The sequence below is a fragment of the Zootoca vivipara genome, chromosome 1 (genome assembly GCF_965207765.1).
Source record: "Zootoca vivipara chromosome 1, rZooViv2.hap1.1, whole genome shotgun sequence".
Classification (NCBI taxonomy): Eukaryota; Metazoa; Chordata; class Lepidosauria; order Squamata; family Lacertidae; genus Zootoca; species Zootoca vivipara.
This window is the reverse complement of record NC_142582.1, coordinates 89,205,250-89,228,594: the sequence shown is the minus strand read 5'-3', so window position 1 is coordinate 89,228,594 and position 23,345 is coordinate 89,205,250. Positions and strand designations below refer to the sequence as shown.

Sequence of the window (23,345 nt, the reverse complement as noted above, 5' to 3'; positions counted from 1 at the left end):
TGGCAGTTGATGACGGTTCAGGCTAATTGTGATTCCTAAAAACTCCTAATCTTTGCCAGCCTCAAATGAAAACGCCAGAATGCAGATGAAAAAGCCTGAATGCAGTGGTCCAAAAATATGCATATAACAAAGCTGGCAATTTTATCAATAATGTTTTGAATGCAAATTTTCTGAATCATAACTTCTCTAGAAGTTTCTAATGACACTTTCCAAGAAACTGGAATATTGGCTACAATAACAAAATGGCATTTTAAAAAAAATCCAAATGCTTCCTGGAAATATAAAAAAGAGTAATAAAAATGCATACATTCTCATTTTACCTACAGAGGATTTGGAAGTGAGCATTTGTAAAGCACTTTGAACATGAAAAGTACTATGTAAATGCTTAAAATTCTTGTGTTATTTCTTGTTGCTATGGAAGTTCACTAGATGTCAGTATAGAAGTTATTTTGACTGGTATTTAGCGAATCTTGAAGTTAATCCTTCTTTATTGCTATGCCATTTAAGCCCCCAAGGAAAAGCAAATTAGTTTGATTTATAGACCTGATACCTTCAATGAAATATTGAAGAACATTTCACTAGACATATCAGCCAAAAGGCTGTTACTAAATTCCACAATTTATTTACAATTTATTTACATATATGTAGGGTATGTAACCCTAAGACTTCTGAGGCGCTTCCACATAAGCACCATTTTGAAACTAATTGTGGCTGTGTAATAGTAGTTAAAGGTAAAGGGACCCCTGACCATTAGGTCCAGTCGTGACCGACTCTGGGGTTGCGCGCTCATCTCGCATTATTGGCCGAGGGAGCCGGCGTATAGCTTCCAGGTCATGTGGCCAGCATGACAAAGCCACTTCTGGCAAACCAGAGCAGCGCACGGAAACGCCGTTTACCTTCCCGCTGTAGTACCTTCCTATTTATCTACTTGCATTTTGACGTGCTTTCGAACTGCTAGGTTGGCAGGAACTGGGACCAAGCAACAGGAGCTCACCCCGTCACAGGGATTCGAACTGCCGACCTTCTGATCAGCAAGCCCTAGGCTCAGTGGTTTAACCCACAGCGCCACCTGGGTCCCTTTGTGTAATAGTAGTAGTAATAATAATAATAATAATAATAATAATTTTTATTTATATCCCGCCCTCCCCAGTGAGAGCCGGGCTCAGGGCGGCTGACATCAGTAAAATTACAATACAGTAAAATGTAAAAGAAAGAAAAACAATTGATTAAATGCAGATTAAAATACAATTTAGATTTAAAAATTGTTTTAAAATGCAGCCTCATTTTAAAATGGCCCAAATGCCAGGCGGAACAGCTCCGTCTTGCAAGCCCTGCAGAAAGATGTCAGTAGTACTAGTAGTAGTAGTGTTTGGTTAGATACAGTAATTACTTGTATCCTGATAGAATTGGATTGTTATTTGTTTATTTGAACATACTCAAGGAGGCCTGGGCCTTTGGATTGTGTCTTTCAGCCTCCTCAGTTATTTTTTACCAGGTACTCCAGGCATAGCTGCCAAGTTATCCCTTTTTTTAAGGGATTTTCCCTTATGCTGAATAGGCTTCCTCGCAAGAAAAGGGAAAACTTGGCAGCTATGACTCCAGGCCATAGTAGAGTCAAAAGACAACAAACTGTTCCAGTGTAGAGGGCCGGCTACATGAATAATGGGAAGACTGGAAAATATATTAAAAAATGGTTTTAACTACAGAGGTGGGTTTTTTGGGTTTTTTTTTTAAGAGTTAGGAGCACATGCTACAGATATAATTGTGATGACCCAGCAGATTTTCTCTTTAAAGACACTACAGTAGATGAGACTTCAAGTTGCATGTTTGACGTTTTAAAGACGTTTAAAATCCTAGCAGAAAATATCAGTGAATTTTTCATACAATTATGCCGTTTTTGAAGAACAGAAGAAAAGAAGGGAAGTTTTGAAACACTGCACTGTGTAACATTTCCTCTTTCTCAGCCCAGGCCTCGAGGGCTTTTCATTTTAAATCCTGCACTTCAGGCTATTTAAGTGGTTTGTAAAAGAACAGGTATAGCATATTAAAGAGGCTTTGCAAAGGCACCTTGAGGAATTGTCTTTTAATATTTTAAACATAGGTGTCTTACTTTTCTTACTCCCCTGCCCTATCTACCTCCATTACGTTCAGGATGAGTCAGCCGGCTCTTCAGCATCAGAGTTCCAGTTCCAAAAGAGTTCTGCATTTTTCAACAGTAGCCCTGCTTTTTTTACACAATAGAGTATATGCCAGCCTCAGAATTTTTAATTGAAAAAGTAGTAAGTGGATGCTCTAGATAAATAGGATATTTTATTTCCTCTAAAACCATGGTTCCCAATGTAGGGCACACACCCCACAGGGGGGCAAATTGATTTTTTAAGGGGGGGCAATTTGAAATTGAGTTATTAACAGAGAATAGCCTTTTAGGCTTCCTCCACATGAATAGGAGTTCACGTTTTGAATAATAAGAATTATATGTCACCGGGGGTAGGGGTGGGCAATCACGATTTTAGAGATGCTTAGCTGGGGCATGGCCAAAAAAAAAAAAGAGGTTGGGAACCACTGCTCTAAACCAAGGGCTTCTTTTACATTTACTTGTTAATTTGAGAGGGGCACATCATTTCACTAACTGTGTCCCACAGTGCATGCTCTCTTCTTTCTTTGCACCTCCACGGCTTCCTTTGAACTCTTCCTCCTTTTCTATTTCTCCTCTCTATAACACTTCTTCTTTCTCATTCTGCTCCACTCCAATTTGTTTGCACCCACACCTGTTATTGATTTCCATTCTCTGCAGAATTTTCTGAATTTCACATTCTCCTCCCCTTTTCTCAGATATCAAATGGAGTTCAACATTGTTCTAAGGCAATCATTCGTCAGTGCAAACATGGACGGAACAGTTTTTCCTCTCCTACATCCAGGCACTGTTATGGGGGCACTCCAGACCACCCCGAGCCAATTGGGGGGGCACATGGGGAATGAGGGGGGAACCCAGTGCACTAGTGGGTTTTGTTGTGCTGGCTCCTGCGGTTTCCATGACTACATAGGCCAAAACCAGTGTTACTTCAGTTATTTTATTTTATTTTATTTTGATACTCATTTAAATTGCTATTATTTGTTTGCTTATTTGTTTTTAATTGGACTGCAAGCTGTAGGAGTTGTAGAACCGAAGGGCAGGATAACAAATAATTATACATAAATAAATTCATATACAAATATGAAACTCTATAGGGTAAATTGTCACGTATGTGTATTAGTTAAAGAAATAATTGCTATTTAAATTTAATCATTTAAAATTACACACATGTTGGTGGTATTATTCAGATCTCTCTTCCCCTTGTAGAGTGGCAGGGCCCAGATCCCAGGCACGTGAAAGACAAGAAGCAAACAGGTGGCTGAGAGTGAGGGGGGATAGTTGGACAGGAGGAAAAGCCTCTGCTACTTACATCTTTTCAGAGTAAAGCATTGATTTTATTTTATTTTTAGTCATTTGAGTGTGTGGTTGGATGCCTTAGGGGTTGCTTGCTTTTTCTTTTTCCGTATATAGCTGAGGTAGGAAAGAAATCCATGAAACGAATGCACAGAAAGGTGCAATAGGTTCACACAGGCTAGACTTCATAGCTTAACACAAGGGAGTTGGATAAGTTCTGTAGCTGAGCGTGACCAGAGAAAGGTGATGCACTGTGGAATTTGTTAACATTTAGGACACATTCCAAGGCTTGCCCTTCTTTTTCCCTTGGAGGACTTGGGGAGTGGAAAAACAATTCATCCTGTACTTCACAAACAATTTTAACTCTCCTTTACTTGCTTCCTGAATAGATAATAGAAGTGATATTCTGAACCTCATATCATGAATATTTTGGGATAGCTACTGACAGGTAGTAAAATTCTATTGAATGAGAGTGTGAAAATGATATGGAGTGTCTTTTGGAAGATTAAACTTGTATTTAAGACCTCACTGCGCAGGCAGTTTAAAGACCACATTTAGCCATTGCTATTTATTACTGAAAATGGGAGAAGGCAGAAACCCACGAGGGAGTGGGTTGTATTGTATTCTGAACACAAAATTTAGAGCATGTTTTGATGCTTTATGAATGAATGTGAAAATGGGTGTGCTATATAAAACAGTGGTGGGGAACCACCAGCCCATGGGCCTAACAGCAGCCTTAATTGGCCTGCAAGGTCATTTCCCCCAAGCCATGCCCACTTGCCCAACACCTGACACCATAGTGTCAGGTGTGGAGCAGGTAAAGATGCAGTTCCTTCCAAAAGGGGGGTTTGGAGACACAGCCAACCAGCAGCACTTCCAGATCCCTGTACCTATGGCCATGCAATTTGAAATCCACCCCCTGAGCAAAGTAAAGTCTTCATCTGATGGCAGTGACTTTGCCAGGAGTTGGGGAAGGTGAGCATCCAGCCTGCGATCTAGAAAAGATTCCCCACTCCTGCTCTAAGGCAAAATGAAAAAATGAGTAAATCCTTGAGGAGGTTATGAAAGACATAAGGAAAAACACCTACTAGAATCAACTGTAGGACAGACTCAAGATAATAGTCAATTAGTGAAAGCCTTGCAACTTTAGTGGTGTGCAACTATTATCCTATTTGGATATGGCAACATTTCAAAAGGAAGGGGAGATTGCTGGGCCACTTTTGCCTGCTGGGCAATTTATATTGCTTTGGGGGAAGATAACCAAAAGGAAGCGAAAAGCTTTGCAAAATGAGATGATTGTTTCCTGGTGGTTGCAAATAATGGTAGGTATTGGGCATGCTCTGTCTCCGATATTGCATTGATCAAGAGTGGATATGTGAATTGATAATCTTTGTCTTTTGACTCAATAAATTGATCGGCTAATTTATAGTCTCCTGAAGCCATTCTCTTCAACCATGTCAATGCCGCCTACATAGATGCAATTATCTGAGAGGTTCCCCAGTTTCAAGCCAGCACACAGTAAAAGCAACTTCTGCTGGATCCTAGGATTCTCCGTGTATGCTTCCTTTCATGATTGATGTTGGGACAAGGAAAGAAATTAACTTATTTTCCCCTCTCAGGATGAAAGCTGAATTCATTTTATACTTGGTGGGTTATGACAGGAAAGGGATCTCCATTTGTAAACAGTACCGTTTATAAATAATTTTTTCTGGGGTGAAAACAACTGTTCTAAATGTACTGGAACTGTCTAGCAGTGTAAATTAGTTTTGTAGCCCATAAAATCCTGCTGTACAAACATTTGTTCAGCTATTGCCAACCTCTGGGTAGAATGTAGCCAGTTTTACCTGACGACAGTCCAAGGTCCACTAAAATGTCTTGGGCTGAGGGATCTGGTTAGGAACTTAGGACACAGTTGACCTCCAAAGTCATGTTGCCTTCTTCTTTTTTTGTAATGTGTTATGTGGTCAATATCAGCCAGGCCTTAGACAAAGCAGATTTTGTTTTACTGTGAATCTCAGTCCTTTGGCCCAGAAATTGTATCTATAAATACATAGTGGGTATGAAATGTTTCTGCAACACAGGAATGAATTCACTGCAGTGGTTGATAGAGATTGTGTCCTAACTTAGCAGGCATGGAGGTGGGGATCCTCAAACATCAAAGGATCTTTTCTCTTATTTCTGATTGCTGAATGAAACTGACATTGCCAGTCTGCTTTGGAGACCTGCACTCTATGCTAGCCTTACTCCCCCCCCCCAAAAAAAACTTCCTCCTTTATTCTTTCTGAAAACAGTTGCATTTATGCAGTTCAGATCTTGCTTTGAAACTAGATTATTCTTGGACCAAAACGAGCCATTGTGGAGATTTAACTATCATAGGATATATATAGCAGTAGGATATGCAAATTTCCTTATTTTAAATGTTCTGTGCTCACAAGTTTTTTGTGTTTCCTCAATACCCCTCAAAATTTGTCTTTTTTTTTTTAAGAAAAAGGTTTAACTGCTCCCATAGGTACCCCACTGTAATAACAAAATTTTATTTGTGCCCCCCTAGGCCTCTCCAAAATCTTGTCATTTAAATAAAAAAAACCACTTTCATTTAATAATCACTCTTCTGGTTCCATGCTATGATTCTGTCTGTCATCCACCTACTGAGTCACATGAGGGTAGGGCAGTGGTTCCTAAATATAACTACCTATCATAGTTGTATTCTAGCTCTAAGGTGACAATTTGGAAGGGGAATTAAGCACAGATGTCCTCTCTCTCCTTTATTGAGACAAAGATGGAATTGTCAGGATCACAGACGTGTTTGAAAATAGCACATCGCTGCCCCACAGCATTCTGTTGACTATTGCTAGAGGCTCAGGGGGAAATTGGCTCCAGACAATGAAGATGAAGAGTACTCATGGCTCCCTAATGTTCTTCTCAAAAACTAATGGCAATAAAGCACTAACCACAGAAAGAGCACCAGTGCTGTATGATATGCTGCTAGATGTTCCAAATGTTTGGGAAACCCTAGCTTAAGGCAATGTCTGAGAGTTTTGAACTTGCAAAGCCTGGGGTATTCCGGTGGTGGTGGGTTTTCCTTGGAGCTAACTGTTGGACAATCTTACTTAATTCTTCCTGAAAAGAGAGCATGTCCCCTATTCTTCGCTAAGGACAATGTAATTTGGGAAACTGTAATTTGAGTCGGAGACTATGATCAACAGAGAGATTTAAGTTTTAAGATTCTGTAAGCTAAATGCATCAGGGGATAAGGCTGCCTCTCTGTGAAGATCCAATTTAGCTGTCAATTGGAGGGTCAAGCTGTGACTCCACCTGTGTTCAACCTGTATATAAATAAAATATTGTTGTTGTTTAGTCGTTTAGTTGTGTCCAATTCTTCGTGACCTCATGGACCAGAGCACGCCAGGCACTCCTGTCTTCCACTGCCTCCCGCAGTTTGGTCAAACTCATATTGGTAGCTTCGAGAACACTTGTCCAACCATCTCATCCTCTAATAAAATATTACAAAATAGCATAAGCCTCTAGTGAAGTCCTTCCAAGGGAAACCAAATCTGAATGAGCACTGTGCTGCTAAAAGGAACTATTCAGCCCTAGGAGACGATGGAGATAAATATGTATGGTTGGTTCATTGTTTGAATTTGATTAGTGCTGTGTTTGAATGTGCACCATCTTTGGAGAGCCGGGCTTTTCTTCCAAGTCTCTAGAATGCCAGCCTGCAGTTTCCAAGGTGGACTCCCCAAGGGAGGGTTCTTGCATCCATATTCCTGGTGTGATCCATTCTGAGATACTGAGTTTAAGCAAGCCTCTTGAAATCTTAAATTGTTTAGTTTGTGATAAAAACTGAACTAAAGCAGTCCATTTTCATGTTTAGAAACATGTTTAGAAAAAATTAGATAATTGTGTACCTGTCCCAGTTTCCTACTTTATGAATGAAAATGTATGAGAGACATCTTCAATGATCTGTTTTTCATATGCAGATCATCTTTTCCCTTCTACGGTGCTTTAGACTTAAGGTGTAGTACCATCAAGGTGAAAGGCTGTGGATTTTAAGTGGAGCATTCCCTGCAGAAGTCTCTCTGCTTCAGAGATATTGCCAGAATCTACTGTGACAAAGAGCCAATTGGAAATGCAGTTCTCAACGATCTATCAACGGACTGAAGGGATTCACTTCTTTTTATTTATCCTTGATTTTTCTATGCAGAGGAACAGCACACTGCAGCAGACTGTTTTGAATGTTTCCTGTTTTGAATGTTTCTCCGAAACTTAAATGTATTTGATAGATATTTTCTGGTCTTTTTGACTTGGCAGATTGACCCAGCTCTGGCAGAAAGAATCAAGAAGAATAAAGTAACTCTGGAATCAGAATATGAGGTATGGTTCACTGCATGTTCTAGCACTGAAGGCTTTTCTTTGCTACCCTTCACTAGTGATAATAATGGTGTTTCTTCCCATAACTAAAATTAAAACATCCCTGGCTTTGATTCATGGGCATCCAGTAAAAGCAGCCTTTGCTTTTGGATAGAAGCAATATTTGAGAGTTCAAAGCCTTTTATAGCACTCCTCTTCTTTGATGTCCGTCTGCCAAATACAACACTGAAAATACATTTTAACTGTTCCTGTGGTTAGTCTATAAAAGATTTGCAGGTCTGACTGGAATGTGCAGGAGTCTCCATTTATATTGCTAATATTATAATGGGATCCATGTGGCTAATTGCAAAACCATATGATTGCTTTAGTGACACTGGCTGTTAAATAATTGTTCTCTCAAACCACTTGTAACATTTCAGGTTTTCTGGCTCTCTTTTACAGCATTAATACTTGCAAAGAAATGTTTTTCATTTCCTTGGGAAATGTTTGGTGGCAGTTGTGGTGGGGAGATATGTAATGATTAGACTATGGAATTAAACATTAATTTCATCTCCGTTAGGAGAGGCTTCCATATTTTTTCCCGTACTTGACCATAGCTCAATCTCATCCCCCCTCCCCCAAATCCCTAGTATGTACAGGTCCCAAGGAACACCAAATAGGGTTGGGACCAATGTAGATTCAACCCTCTTCTGGTCTTTGTGTATGGTCTCTTGTGCATATTAATGCCAGTTGCTGGGGAACATGAGTGGGAGAGTGAAATTGTGCTTGTGTGTTGTGGGTTTCCCTTAAGCATCTGGGTGGCCACTGTGAGGAAAGGATGCTGGACTAGATGGGCCTTTGGGCTGATCTAGAAGGGCTCTTCCTACATTCTTAGGCATTTTCTGTAAATAACCCTTTCACTTCAATCTTTTACTATTCACCTTGGTGCAAAAACAAACAGAATGGAATGGAATGGAATGGAATTGTTTGCCTCGAACTCATAACTTAAAAATCCATTAGCACACCATTCTGTTGCCTTTCGAGAGCCTTTTGTCTTCTATATTCCCTTGCTGCTTATTGTAACTCTGCTCTGATTTATTTATGTATGTAAAGAAACCATCATATAATGCAAAGAAGAGGCTCTCTCCTTTACACTTGACACACAACACATCTCAGAATTTGTGTGCCTATTTGGATATGCAGTACTTTCTCCCCACCAGGTTTTAGTAACTGCTTGAAGACCAATATTTAGATTTCCAGAATGGTATTGAGTCTCATGGGAAATTCAGAAGTAATGACACAAAAGTGGCACAGAGAAACATGAAATTTTAAAACATTAAATCTGTTCAGATGATGCTTGCAAGAATTGTACTAGATGAGGAAGTGGCTGAAAAATCCTTCTGCTTTGCCTGAAAACCCACTGAGGCCAAATCCAAACAACTCTCAAAGTGGAAGGGAATTTAAATTGTCTCTGTTTTGAAAGTACCTTATAATCAACGGGGTTTGGCTAAATACATGTACACAGAGCTGTAAACTCACAAGGTGTTGGGCTTCTTTAATTATGTGGCTGTGTAGAGGGAATTCAATCTAGCCAGCAGCTGGTAGTGGAGGGTTTTCCTATTAAAAAAAGTTCTTTTGATCCAACACTACAAATAGTGCTTTTTCAAAAGAGAATCACAGAACACAGGGCTGAAGAAGCTTCAGCTGGTTGTTGGAGATTTGGGAAGCAATGCACAAGGCCCCTGTTGACCCAGCACCCTCACTACCTACCCCACACCTGACATAATGTATGAGGGCAGGTGGCCATGTCTTGCCCAAAGCAGCCTTATGGGTCACATGGGGAGACCTGTTGAGCCCAAACTGACGCACAGGCCAGAGGCTCCCCACCCCTGAATTCCCATTGCTCGATCCCAGCTCCTGCCCACCTTAGCAGTTCAAAAGCATGTCAAAGTGCAAGTAGATAAATAGGGACCGCTCCGGCGGGAAGGTAAACGCCGTTTCCGTGTGCTGCTCTGGTTCGCCAGAAGTGGCTTAGTCATGTTGGCCACATGACCCGGAAGCTGTCTGCGGACAAACGCCGGCTCCCTCGGCCAGTAAAGCAAGATGAGCACCGCAACCCCAGAGTCGTCCGCGACTGGACCTAATGGTCGGGGTACCTTTACCTTTAATACCCCACTCCACCCCTTCTCTGAGCTCTTATACTTGTCAACTGGAACCTGGTGCCAAAGACATACACTTAGAATTAAAGAATTCTGAGCCCAGGAATTTTTTAGGAGAACAAAAACATAACAAAGCTTACAGTCCTTCTACACAAAACTCCACTCCTGGTTACTGCCGCCCCAATAACTTTTTCCATTTGAGCAGTTGGAAGCGGGGATAGACATTTTGCTTTTGCTATTGGGAGTCGGAAATCCTTGCCAGTTTTCCAGAAGTTCTGAGAACTGCCAGTAGATCCTGATCCACCTTGGGCCCACCCGTTTCTGAATTTACAAAAGGTTTCAACTTAGTACTCGTACCATATATTTCAAGAAGGCGCTTATTCCTCTGAATAATTACAAAGCTGTATTGTATAAGATGCACAAAGTTCTACTTTGGATATGGTGTTCAAGATCTCAAGGGAGAGCTACAATTGGTGCATATATTTGTATAGCACATGACTGCACTTTCAGGTCCATCATGAATTCTGTCTGCCTTGTGTTCTGGTAGTACGGTAAGCTCCTTCCCTCAGTTACCCCCACATCCACCCACAGAGTTTAAAGCATTCTGCTCACACACACTTATGTGTTCTTACGCGGTCAGCTAGGCCTGGCTGTCTCATTTGCCTAATAAATCATTGCTCTTTCTATAAGTGCCACCAGAACTAATGGGAATGTAGCTCTGCTTCTGGGATGCACCTTGTAAGGCAGATTGTAAAAATGCAAAGCATAGCATTTCATGCTTGGACACCGCGGTCTGCATTATTTGAAGCGGCGGGGCATGGGTGAAAATCCAAAAATAAACCAACACGGGTACAAGTGGCAAATGAATCCCCAACAGATAATTTGCTTTAAATAGTCAACAGAACTGTAGGCTTAAGAACACACACCCTGAAATAACGTCCTCAGAGCTACAAAGTACCGTAGCATATTTATGTTTTTTTTTGAATCCCTTCAGTCCGTTTTTATCTTGCTTTTTCTCTGAGGAACTCAAGAGCAACCATTTAGGCCTTATACTCACAAAGGTGGCAAATTTGTGCCTGGGCTATGCCATTTCAGACTTCATGTGGGGTCTCATACAGTTTAAATACTGTCCATGCTGAATTCCTTCTGCAGAAAAAGTAGAATGTCAGCAAGAAGGGCTGTAGCCTAGACTTTCAATTCTTGCTTTCTACATGGGAATTACAGAGGAGCATCCAGTCATTTGAACCTCCACCTGATGACTGAAGTGATAGGCCTTTGCCTCACAGCAATCATAAAATCATAGAATCGTAGTTGGAAGGGACCCAAGGGTCATCTAGTCCAACCCTCTGCAATGCATGAATCTCAGATAAAGCATCCGTGGCAGATGGCCATCCAACCTCTGCCTAAAAAGGAAGGAGAGTACAACCTCCCAAGGGAGACTGTTCCACAGTCGGAACAGCTCTTACTGTCATAAGGTTTTTCCATATGCTTAGTCAGAATCTCCTTTCTTGTAACTTAAAGCCATTGGTTCGAGTCCTACTCTCCAGAGCATCAGAAAATAAGCTTGCTCCCTCTCCCCTGTGACAGCTCTTCAGATATCTCCTCTTTTCCAGGATAAACATACCCAACTCCTTCAACCGTTCCTCATACGGTAAGGTTTGGTTTCCAGGCCCTTGATGAGTCAGGTGAGGACAGAAGCAGACATCGCAAGAGCTCCAAAGTAGCAGCCTTCTGTTGCCACCTCTTTCTCTCTTACCCCATAATAACTAGCCTTACAAAATATGTTGCAGGATGTCACTTTGAGTTTCCCTGCCCCTACACATGGAATTGGAGCAAGAGAATACGCAGCAGAGTGACAGGCCATCACATGTATTGCAGTAACGGACATTGACAGAGGGGGAAAAGTAGATGTGGGGCTGCTGCTCTTATCACAAAAGGCATGTGGCTGCTGCTGTCTGATTCTGGTCTGAGGCAATATGGTACCCTCTGGAACAATGTGGCCAATGGTGGTAGAGGCTGCAGGGGAAGGGGGAAATCGGCAAAGGTAGCTTCCCCATCCCTGTCGGTGGGATCTCTCCACTGGGTCAAAAGCCTTCAATGGATGTGTGAAGCCTTTCCATCCATGAAAGTCAAAGTCTTCTGGGTACAAGCAAGTGATGTGCCCAAGGCAACCCAGTTGTGGTGGGTACCGTATTGGCCCGACTAGTAAGCCACACCTGCAAATAAGCCACACCTTTAAAATTCAAGGCTTATTTGCGGGTGCGGCCTGCCTCCCAGCACTACTGCCCTAGATCGGGGGTGGTTGGCACTTGGCGCCCTGCTCCCTAAGCTGGCGCCGATGCTCGGCTCCAAATATAAGCTGCACTTTAACTTTTCACAGTCAGACTTTGGAGGGGGGGAAGGTGTGGCTTATATTCGGGCCAATACAGAATTTTGTTTCCCACCAACAAGCCCAACACTCTGACTCGTCTTGTACCACACTGTGTATGTGTATTAAATATGTCTTGCTTATAAATGGAAAAATGAATAGAGGAATTGAAAGAAATAATCTGTTTCCCCTCTTTTTCAAATTCTGCTCAAGCAGGTCCCAAACACCACACCCTGAAAGTAAAAATCTTAATCTTTTTACATGTATTGTACCCTATTTTTCTGCTTTGTCTGCTTTTATATTGATTTCCCCATAAGAAAACTAATAATGGGGTAGCTTCAGCAATCCTAGGGAAGATACAGTATAGTCAAATAAAGTCAGACAGGATGCACGTGTTGTGTGTGTATGGGTGAACGCACACACTTTTTCAGTGGGGTAGGTGACAATTTTACCTCTAAGCTTATTAGCCTCCAGGTCTGGGGTCTGCCTTGCTTCTGCCTCTTCTCATTCATTCTTTCCAAACCTGTAAATGTGCAAATGAGGACAACAGTTTTCCAGAAAGAAACAATAACAGACTGTCCCTTCTGAAGGGATGTGACATGAGAAAGAGGCAAGAAAACCCAAGTTTCACTAATGCTGTACCAAGACTCCAAACTAATGGCTCCTTCCTGCTTGGGCATGGTTGGTTGCAGGGGAAATTGTCCCTGTTTAAATGGAGCCAATGTGATGTAAAATAAATAACTCAATCCCCATGACAACACAGTACCTGACTTTGTCTGATGTCTATTCATTTGCAAAGTGCAAAATAGCCCAGGGTTTAGCTGAGCAGAGCTTGTTTTCTCCTCCTTCCACCTAACAATCCTTTGCTTGTCTTGAACATTTAAGCTAACCCTCTTTGGGATGGAGCTTGAGGGAACCAGCTGGATCTCAAGTGTGCTCAGTGCTTGGGCCTTGCCTCTGCTAGATACTCACCTGACCTGGAAGCTTGCACAGGCCTTTCCCAAAAGTGACAGTTCTGTCGCATATACTGTCAAGTCGTTGCACATCTCTGTCTATTCCAATTCATGGTGCTTGCAGGAGGTTATATTGTGTTTCCGTTGTGCAGAGACTGCTTCTTTACACTCATCTGCATGGAGAAAAGCCAGCTGGGAAGTAGCAAATAGGGACCCTGCAATATCATGGAAAATTGGGAGAGGGGGCAAAAGAACACCTACATTTTTCTTCCAAGCACAAGCATTGGTGGATCACTGGGAAAGTAGAAGACCTTGCCTGAGTCTCTCATTTTATCTCTGACTGTTAAGTCATACATGTTTTCTCAAAAGTATTGATGCATCCAGTCTTCTCCGCCTTACATTAATTAATTAAGGATTACGTCATCCCCCTTGAACTACCTCCTTCCTATATGTACCTTAATCAAACTTGTTGAAGACCCCCTAATTCTTGTATTGAAAGTGTGTAATTGTCCCCCTCTACTCCAGTTCCCAGTTAACATGTCGTGTGACTCAAGCACCCCGTCACACAGCATGTGATCAGGGGAAGACTCTGTTTAGGTGACTTCATTCTCTCTCCCCATTCCCCCCGCCCCCCGAAGACACAAGCACTTCTGAGGGGTGAAAAAGGTGTTCAGGGCCCACACACAACTAGGTGTTTTGGTCAAGCAACTGGTACACACTGGATAGGTTGTCTTCATGCTAGAAGGGAGGAGCTGATCTTGCTCACCATTAAGTGATGGCATCACACTTGCGGAATGGGAACTGAGGCAAGGAGAGAGGGGCCGTTCGTACCTCATCATACTAGAGTAACTGAGCTGAAGGAACTGAAGATTTCAAGCTATATATGGGATAGCCATAGGCTGCACACGCTATACCTTCAAAGCACATTTGAACCACATTTTTCCCTCCCAAGAACTCTAGGCAGTGTAGTTGAGAATGAAAAGAACCCACCTGCAACTCCTTAAATTTTTCAGTTCTCTGCTTTATTTCCCTCACGTTGCTGAAGATTTGATTGTTGGGTTGTATATTACTGTATTTTTGTTTGTTAGCTTCTTAAACATTTATTTAATGCTGTACTGTTTTAAAACTCGTTTGGGAGCCACCCAGAGTGGCTGGGGAGACTCAGCCAGATGGGCGGGGTACAAATTAATAATAATAATACTTATTATTTATTATTATAGTTTACCCCCTCACAGAGTTACAGTTCCCAGCAACCCTTTAACAAACTATAGTGCCCATAATTCTTTGAGGGAGAGAATGTGCTTTGAATATGCTCTAAAGGTATAGTGTGTAAGCAGGCTAAGTTGTCTACATAGACATTCTGTAAACTCTAGACTTCAAGCTGGATCTACACATGCAAATAAAAGAGGTGGTAAAGCCCTGGTGAAGTAGGCTGCATCATTTCAGGTTGTTTTCAGTGGATATTCCTGACAGAAAAGAGAAATACAATCAGCACAGCAGATTCTAGCCCCTACCTTGTATCTCCACAATTTCTCCAAGGCCATTTCTTCTGCCTTTATTTTATTTTATTTGGGGAAGCATTCTAAAAATGATATTCCACCGCATGAAACCTTCTGGCTGGACTTTTATCACCTCTTTTTGCTGAGTGAGTAGACTGAGGGTATTGCCACACTAGTGTTTTAATGTGCAAGAGCCATGGTTTGTACATTGGCTTTGTGTGAGGCATCCATATGACACATGGCTATACTTTCTCCCCACCCCCACCCCTGGTTCTGCCAACTTTCCCCATATCATAAATTCTTTGACCTTTTTTTAAAAGAAGAGCAGTGCAATCTTTGCAAGTGGAGACAGCCTTAGTGCCACCCTTCTGACTTCTGAAAGAGGTGTGTGTTTAAGGTGTGCACTGACATTTAAGGAAGACAAATCTATCGCCACTTTGCACACGTCTTTCCCCTATCCTTTGCCCTGTTGCTCAGAGCAACTTTCTCAGCTTGATTGATTGCTGTTCAAGAGGTGGGGGAGAAAAGAAGAACCTGTCTCCTGTCTTTGGCTGCAATTTTATTTTTGTCACTTTTTCTGTCTCCTGATTAAGTGGCAGCTTCTCCTTGTGCAGCTCTCTGGGTCCCCCACATTCTGAACTTCCAAGGGAACCTTTTACCCCAGGCATAGCACCTTCTCAGCTTGGGATGCCTACGGAGGGAGGCAAGCAGCTCTGTCTCAAGGCAAGTGCCCTTTTCCCTGTCGGATCCCCTCACTGCTGCTCCCAGGAAAGTCACAACACATCCATAACCCAGGCACCCCCAAACTTCGGCCCTCCAGATGTTTTGGACTACAATTCCCATCTTCTCCAACCACTGGTCCTGTTAGCTAGGGATCATGGGAGTTGTATGCCAAAACATCTGGAGGGCTGCAGTTTGGGGATGCCTGCCATAACCAGTGCCTTCTCTCCCAGTGTTGTCTATATGTTTAAAGTTTTGCCATTTCTTCTTAATGAAATAGTTTAACTGCAAGTACTGCATGGGTTAAACCATGTGGGTTAAACCACAGAGCCTAGGGCTTGCCGATCAGAAGGTTGGCAGTTCGAATCCCCGCGACGGGGTGAGCTCCCGTTGCTCGGTCCCTGCTCCTACCCACCTAGCAGTTCGAAAGCACATCAAAGTGCAAGTAGATAAATAGGTACTGCTCCGGTGGGAAGGTAAACGGTGTTTGCGTGCGCTGCTCTGGTTCGCCAGAAGTGGCTTAGTCATGCTGGCCACATGACCTGGAAGCTGTCTGCGGACAAACACCGGCTCCCTCGGCCAGTAAAGCAAGATGAGCGCCACAACCCAAGAGTCGTCTGCGACGGGACCTAATGGTCAGGGGTCCCTTTACCTTTACCTTACTGCAGGAGATAATGAATTCCAACCACAGCATTGTGAACTTGTGAGAGCCTGAACCATGGGGAAAAAGCAGGGGCAGTGTCAGGAGTATGGGCAGGAGTCAGGCTCTGGGGCCTGTAGTGCTTTGCAGGACTGGGGCCTGCCTCAGCTTGTGCTGGAGAAGCAAGGAGTGGCCACTCAGGTGAGGCCTCAGCTTGTGCTGGAGAGGCAAGGAGTGACCACTCAGGTGAGACCACTTGATATCTCACTGCACCTGGTGGCAGGAGCTGGGAGGGATAAAAGCTCAGCATCCCTGCCTGGTTGCATCTGGCCTCTTGCTCCTTGCTCCTTGGACCCTTGTCTTGCCGACGCCTTGCTCCTTGGACCCTCGCCTTTGCCGACGCCTTGATCCTCGACCCTTGGACCTCTGCCTTGATCCTCAACCCTTGGACTTCTGCCTTGATCCTCGACCCCTGGACCTTTGACTTGCTGACGCCTTGCTCCTTGACTCCCAGACCTTTGCCTCTGCCTTGCTCCTCGACCCTGCGACTGCCTGCTGCTGGACCCTCAACCCTGCACCTGTTCCTGCTTCTACACCACCATCTTGCCTCTGGTCCTGATGTCCTCAGCCAGGGCTTCAACCGCCCGCCGACCGGACCGTGACAGACAGGAGCCACTTTCTCAGCTCATCGGCCACCCCTCCCCCTCCAGGAGCTAAGGAGCAAAGGAAGATTAGAAGGATGGTGATCCTGGCTGACTTGGAGCAGTTGCATGAGGCATGGGAAGTGCTAACTCAACACTGTTGATAAAGAAAATTAAGAATCTACCCACTCTTCTGGCAGAGTTGAAAATCTCTCTTATATAACTACTCAACTGTTTTGCCTCCTGGGTGTGCAAGAGGGCTTATGCACACTTACTTTCCCTTCACTCTTTCCAGGCACCACCCGCACTTTAAAATTCTGTGTCCGAGTGCCCTTTTTTTTTGTCTCTGCAGCTTTCCCTGTGAAAACCCTCACTACAAAGCTAAATTGGAGCAAATAGCAGTCAGTAGAAAACCCAAATCAATGTTTGCTCTGACTGAGTACTGAAGAGCAGGTTTTTGCAGGGAAAGCACTGGAGCATAAAAACCCCAACACTCGGACATGGAGCTTTAAAGTGGAAACCTATGCCTGGGAAGAGCAGGGCAAAAGGGAGGTGTTGATAAGCCCTGTATGAGCATGAGAGAATGAACTTTAGCAGTCTGTTGGTGAAGAAAAAGGGAAGGCTAAATATTTTTCACCGTTAGTGTGGACAGAAAGCAACAACCTGTATATATATTTTTAAAACTGTATCCTCGCCCCCTCCCCAGCTGTGTGGTCTGTCAATTACAGTGACATGTAGCTTAGAACAGGAGAGCAATAACAGGATAACAATAACTCGGCTCCCTTTGTCGTGGAGATACTATAAACTTTGTGATTAGTATTTTTATTCTCTGTTACACCGACAAACTCTTAACAACTTCCAACAAACTTTGGAGTACTGATGCTTTTGTCCCGTTACCCATTTTCCTCTTTGAGTTCACACTTCCATTGCAACACATTAAAGCATTACAAATATGCAGCCACACCTCTCTTTATGTGCTGAAGGTGGGATCAATGCTGGGGTACCTTTGACATCAAGAAGAGGTGGCAAGAATACACAGAGGAATTATACCAGAAAGATATGGAGGTCTCGTACACCCCAGGTAGTGTGGTTGCTGACCTTGAGCCAGACATCTTGGAGAGTGAAGTCAAATGGGCCTTAGAAAGCACTGCTAATAACAAAGCCAGTGGAAGTGATGATATTCCAGCTGAACTATTTAAAATTTTAAAAGATGATGCTGTTAAGGTGCTACACCCAATATGCCAGCAAGTTTGGAAAACTCAGCAATGGCCAGAGGATTGGAGAAGATCAGTCTACATCCCAATTCCAAAGAAGGGCAGTGCCAAAGAATGCTCCAACTACCGCACAATTGCGCTCATTTCACACGCTAGCACGGTTATGCTTAAAATTCTACAAGGCAGGCTTAGGCAGTATGTGGACTGAGAACTCCCAGAAGTGCAAGCTGGATTTCGAAAGGGCAGAGGAACCAGAGACCAAATAGCAAACATGCGCTGGATTATGGAGAAAGCTAGAGAGTTCCAGAAAAACGTCTACTTCTGCTTCATTGACTATGCAAAAGCCTTTGACTGTGTCGACCACAGCAAACTATGGCAAGTTCTTAAAGAAATGGGAGTGCCTGATCACCTCATCTGTCTCCTGAGAAATCTCTATGTGGGACAAGAAGCTACAGTTAGAACTGGATATGGAACAACTGATTGGTTCAAAATTGGGAAAGGAGTACGACAAGGTTGTATATTGTCTCCCTGCTTATTTAACTTATATGCAGAATTCATCATGCGAAAGGCTGGACTAGATGAATCCCAAGCAGGAATTAAGATTGCCGGAAGAAATAGCAACAACCTCAGATATGCAGATGACACAACCTTGATGGCAGAAAGTGAGGAGGAATTAAAGAACCTTTTAATGAGGGTGAAAGAGGAGAGCGCAAAATATGGTCTGAAGCTCAACATCAAAAAAACCAAGATCATGGCCACTGGTCCCATCACCTCCTGGCAAATAGAAGGGGAAGAAATGGAGGCAGTGAGAGATTTTACTTTCTTGGGCTCCTTGATCACTGCAGATGGTGACAGCAGTCACGAAATTAAAAGACGCATGCTTCTTGGGAGAAAAGCAATGACAAACCTAGACAGCATCTTAAAAAGCAGAGACATCACCTTGCCGACAAAGGTCCGTATAGTTAAAGCTATGGTTTTCCCAGTAGTGATGTATGGAAGTGAGAGCTGGACCATAAAGAAGGCTGATCGCCGAAGAATTGATGCTTTTGAATTATGGTGCTGGAGGAGACTCTTGAGAGTCCCATGGACTGCTAGAAGATCAAACCTATCAATTCTTAAGGAAATCAGCCCTGAGTGCTCCCTGGAAGGACAGATCGTGAAGCTGAGGCTCCAATACTTTGGCCACCTCATGAGAAGAGAAGAATCCTTGGAAAAGACCCTGATGTTGGGAAAGATTGAGGGCACTAGGAGAAGGGGACGACAGAGGACAAGATGGTTGGACAGTGTTCTCGAAGCTACGAACATGAGTTTGACCAAACTACGGGAGGCAGTGCAAGACAGGAGTGCCTGGCGTGCTATGGTCCATGGGGTCACGAAGAGTCGGACACGACTAAACGACTAAACAACAACAACAACAACAACAACACCTTTGCCAATATACATTAGGCAAGGCATCCAAGTATCTGCAAATTTGTCCTTCACTTTAGGTCCTCTGCTAGCTCTGCAATGTTGTATAAGCTTCTCAGGCAAGGCAAGCTGCCAGACTTTGGCAGTCCATCCCTTTACCAAAAAGTTTGCTGTCTTCCAGTGACATGCTCTTTCTGTCTGAGTAACTACCAACATGAACACAGTCATTTCTTTATGCCCTGGTTCCCCTTTTTGTGTTTCCAAAAGTAACAACAGAGTCATTGCCAGATCCAGAAGGAATGAACCACACTTCAAGGTGTCATTGATCCAAGTGCCTCATAAGTGGCCTGACATAATTCTCTCTCTAATTCTCTCTCTCTCTCTCTCTCTCTCTCTCTCTCTCTCTCTCTCTCTCTCTCTCTCTCTCTCTCTGTGTGTGTGTGTGTGTGTGTGTGTGTTGGTTGAAATAAGTATCTCCTCTCCCATTACAAATTAGAATTGGCAAAGAGTGCATAGCATTGCTCAGGAATTCTAAGATACCAGTTTTGGAATCGGTGGTTAAAATCTACACAGTTTTGAAAGATTCGGTTCACCATCTTGATACAAAATGGCATCCAATTAGACAAAATTGACAAAAGCCACTACTTCTTCATTTCAAGCACCATCATGCAAATTTTGATTATGATTTGATTAAAATTTTCACTTTAGAAAAGCTCAGTCTGCCATCTTATTTCTTTATTAGTTTTTTTATCCTGCCTTTCTTCCCAAAAAAGCCCAAACATCAAAATATTAAACCAATAATTCAAAATAGTGTCCAATTATATGCAACTATAGAGAAATCCTACTCTTTGATCTTTGGAACCATCATGCAAAATTTGGTTACAATATCTTAAGAGGTTTCCAAATGCATAGAGAACAGGCAAAGAGACAAATTGCTTTCCAAAATATATAATAGATGGACTTGTTGTTCTTATCATGGAATGTTTTACCAGAGGGGCTCTTGAATTGTCTTGAATTTGCTGCCCGGCCTTACTTCTTGATGAAGTTTCTTAATAAGATTCTGTTTAGGATCTTCTCAGGAATGCCTGAAGCCATTTCATGTTCATTGCTGCCTTTCCCAGTAGAACAGTATTTGACACAGTGGCCAAATAATGGACTTGAGCAGAATATGCTCCTGTAAAGCTTCTGCACAATCCATGCACAGTTGACATGCAGAAGAAATTGTACCAGTTGAATGTCTGCATCACTAGTAGGAGCCCTGACCTGTAAGGAATCTGCCTACCCATAGGAAGGTGTTAGTTGGAGAGAAACTATTCGCATTCACAAGATATTAAACTTTCAGTCACTGGCCCAGCAACAAAAGGCAAGAAACAGCAACTCTTTAGTCTCTCTCTCAAAAACAACCCCAAACCAGCAAGATGAAAAATTGAGTTGGTAATAGAGCAACAAAACCTTTTGGCTCAGGGAGTATAAAATGCCTTGACAGACAGAAGGTGGCTTGAGGTTCTCACTTAAAAGGAATCATGGGGGCCCTTCTTAAGCAGAATAGATTGGCTATAAAAGACATCTTATTGATTGAAGGGGTGGTGGAGTATGTTGGTCCCAGTTCATATTTTCTTTGGATTTTATTTGCTGCATTTAAAACCCACAGTTGTGTTCATCCAGGCTCTCTTCTATGTGGCTCTGTTGATATATCTGATGGCTTACAACTGTGAATGCTAAACAAAGAGCCATGTTTTGCTCTGTTAGTCCCATGGTTTTAAACACTCCAAACCAAGCATATTTTTTTAGTGTTTCACCTTACTGCAGTACCTGAGAATGCTCATCAGTAGTTTGGGTCCCACTACTTTGGAGATCACAGGTGAAGAACCTGAGGTCTGGGAGATCAAGGCTGCCCTCCCAGTCTGCCTGGCCCTTGGGGACTCTCCACAGGTCACACCTCTCTTCTGAGCCACACACCCTCACCAGGCTTGCTTCGATCTTTCCTTGTGTGCTTTGGCCAGGCTAGAATGTGTCTTTGGAATCTGATCCTTCATCTTGCTGGCCTGGACATAAACAAGCCTGCTGGACCAGGTCAAAGGCCAATCTAGTCTCATAGTAGCCAACCAGATGCCTATTGAAAGCCCCCTAACTTGAGCTCAACAGAGATTGGAACATCTTCCTAAATATATTTTTGGTAGGTATCACTAGTTTAGGGACACGGGTGGCGCTGTGGTGTAAACCACTGAGCCTTGGGCTTGCCAGTCAGAAGGTCGGTGGTTCGAATCCCCGCAACAGGGTGAGCTCCCTTTGCTCAGTCCCAGCTCCTGCCAACGTAGCAGTTCGAAAGCACGTCAAAGTGCAAGTAGATAAATAGGTACTGCTCTGGCGGGAAGGTAAACGGTGTTTCCGTGTGCTGCTCTGGTTCACCAGAAGCGGCTTAGTCATGCTGGCCACATGACCCGGAAGCTGTCTGTGGACAAACGCCGGCTCCCTCGGCCAGTAAAGTGAGATGAGCGCCGCAACCCCAGAGTCGTCTGCGGCTGGACTTAACTGTGTTTACCTTTTATCACTAGTTTGCCTTTTCTCCATAACAAAACGAAGCTGGATAAAATACATTTTCTAATCCATTTTGACTACATCTGAACTCTGTGATTTTTAGTGGGCAAGAATAAAGTAGTTAGGGCAACCTCACATAGTTAGGTTGTGGGTAGAAAATTTAGAAAACAACATTGGTGGTTATGCTATCCTCGGTATGTTGTGCTACGTGATAAGGTAGTGACTAAAATTACAGTAAGCCTTACATTCTCAGCACTACAGCTGACAAAATATACCCAGCAGCCCCCTTATTTTCCTCTCCAGCAGGGATGGGAGACTTTAGGTTTGAATTGGGAAGTGGTGGTGGTGGTAGTTTCAGAGCCACAGTAAAATAAATAAAAATAAATCATTTGACTGCTGGGCCTTACTGCCTTCTACTGGTGTGCATTCACATGCTATGCTCTTGCTCCTCCAAACACACCAGTTTTGTAGGTAACGGAACAGGTAGCTTAGCTGTTGAGAGCCACTTCAGAGGGGAAACGGCTTCCAGGAACACGAGGAGCAGTACTGCTTCTTATTTCCCACACAAATTCCACCTGCTTCAGAAGTTGAGAACGGGTGAAGTCAAAAGCAAGATACAGCAAAATGTAAGAGATGCTCCAGGGGTGCTGCAAAGAGTCAGGTACTTATCTTGCTTCTCCAGTCTGAGAGTCTCAGTTTTTCTTTAGCTACGCTGAATTGTGGCTTCATTTGTGTTGATCTTGGGATGCTTCCTTAATGGTTTCCTCCTCAAATCTTAGTCGTTATGTGCCCCAAAGGAGACAGTTTAATTTATAAAGAGAACCTGAGGATGTTCAGAATGTTTTCCTTCTTGTTTATTAGTTTATTTTGTTGTTGTTTGTGCCTACAGAAATTGAAAGATGCCAACTTTGATGACTGGAAGAACATCAGAGGACCCCGTCCATGGGAAGATTCCAAGTCTTTACAAGAGCAGAAGCGGTAGCGCCAGCAAAGCCTTGGCTGGAGGCCAGCTTCACGGCGTTCACTTGGTGTGACCTCGAACTGTTTTTCCCCAGCAGACGGGTGAAGCAATAGCTAACCCTAGCATGTAAAGAACCGTTTTGATCTGACAGAATGTCTTAGCAGAAGCCTTGTAAATAAACATTGTGAAGCACTGTGTTTCCCAATGATTAGCAATATTCTACCCAGGGGCTGCCAACCTTTTTGCACCCATGGGCATCTTTGCAAACCAAAGAAACTGTCGGCACCATATGCACACTGCAACCTGTTCTATTAGGTACAAAGGAATGCTTCTTTTAAGCACAGGAGGGATCCTATAGGTACCAGGTAATGCCTCTGCAAGCTCATGTTTGTCTGCAAGCACCTCATTGATGATTCCTCTCCTACACACATTTCTAGAATGGGCAGACCGTTTCCCACTAAGAACATC

General features: G+C 43.2%; 1 protein-coding gene across 3 annotated transcripts in view; it reads left to right on the top strand.

Moving 5' to 3' along the window:
* Positions 1-23,070, top strand: part of COX16 (cytochrome c oxidase assembly factor COX16) — a 44,667-nt gene extending 21,597 nt beyond the window's left edge. For all 3 annotated transcript variants that reach the window (XM_035113354.3, XM_060273817.2, XM_088670012.1), the window contains 2 exons: positions 7,739-7,801; positions 22,806-23,070. In XM_035113354.3, coding sequence (XP_034969245.1) covers positions 7,739-7,801; positions 22,806-22,898 — 156 coding nt within the window. In that variant the 3' untranslated portion in view covers positions 22,899-23,070. The remainder of the gene's footprint in view (positions 1-7,738; positions 7,802-22,805) is intronic.
* The last annotated feature ends 275 nt before the right edge of the window (positions 23,071-23,345 follow it).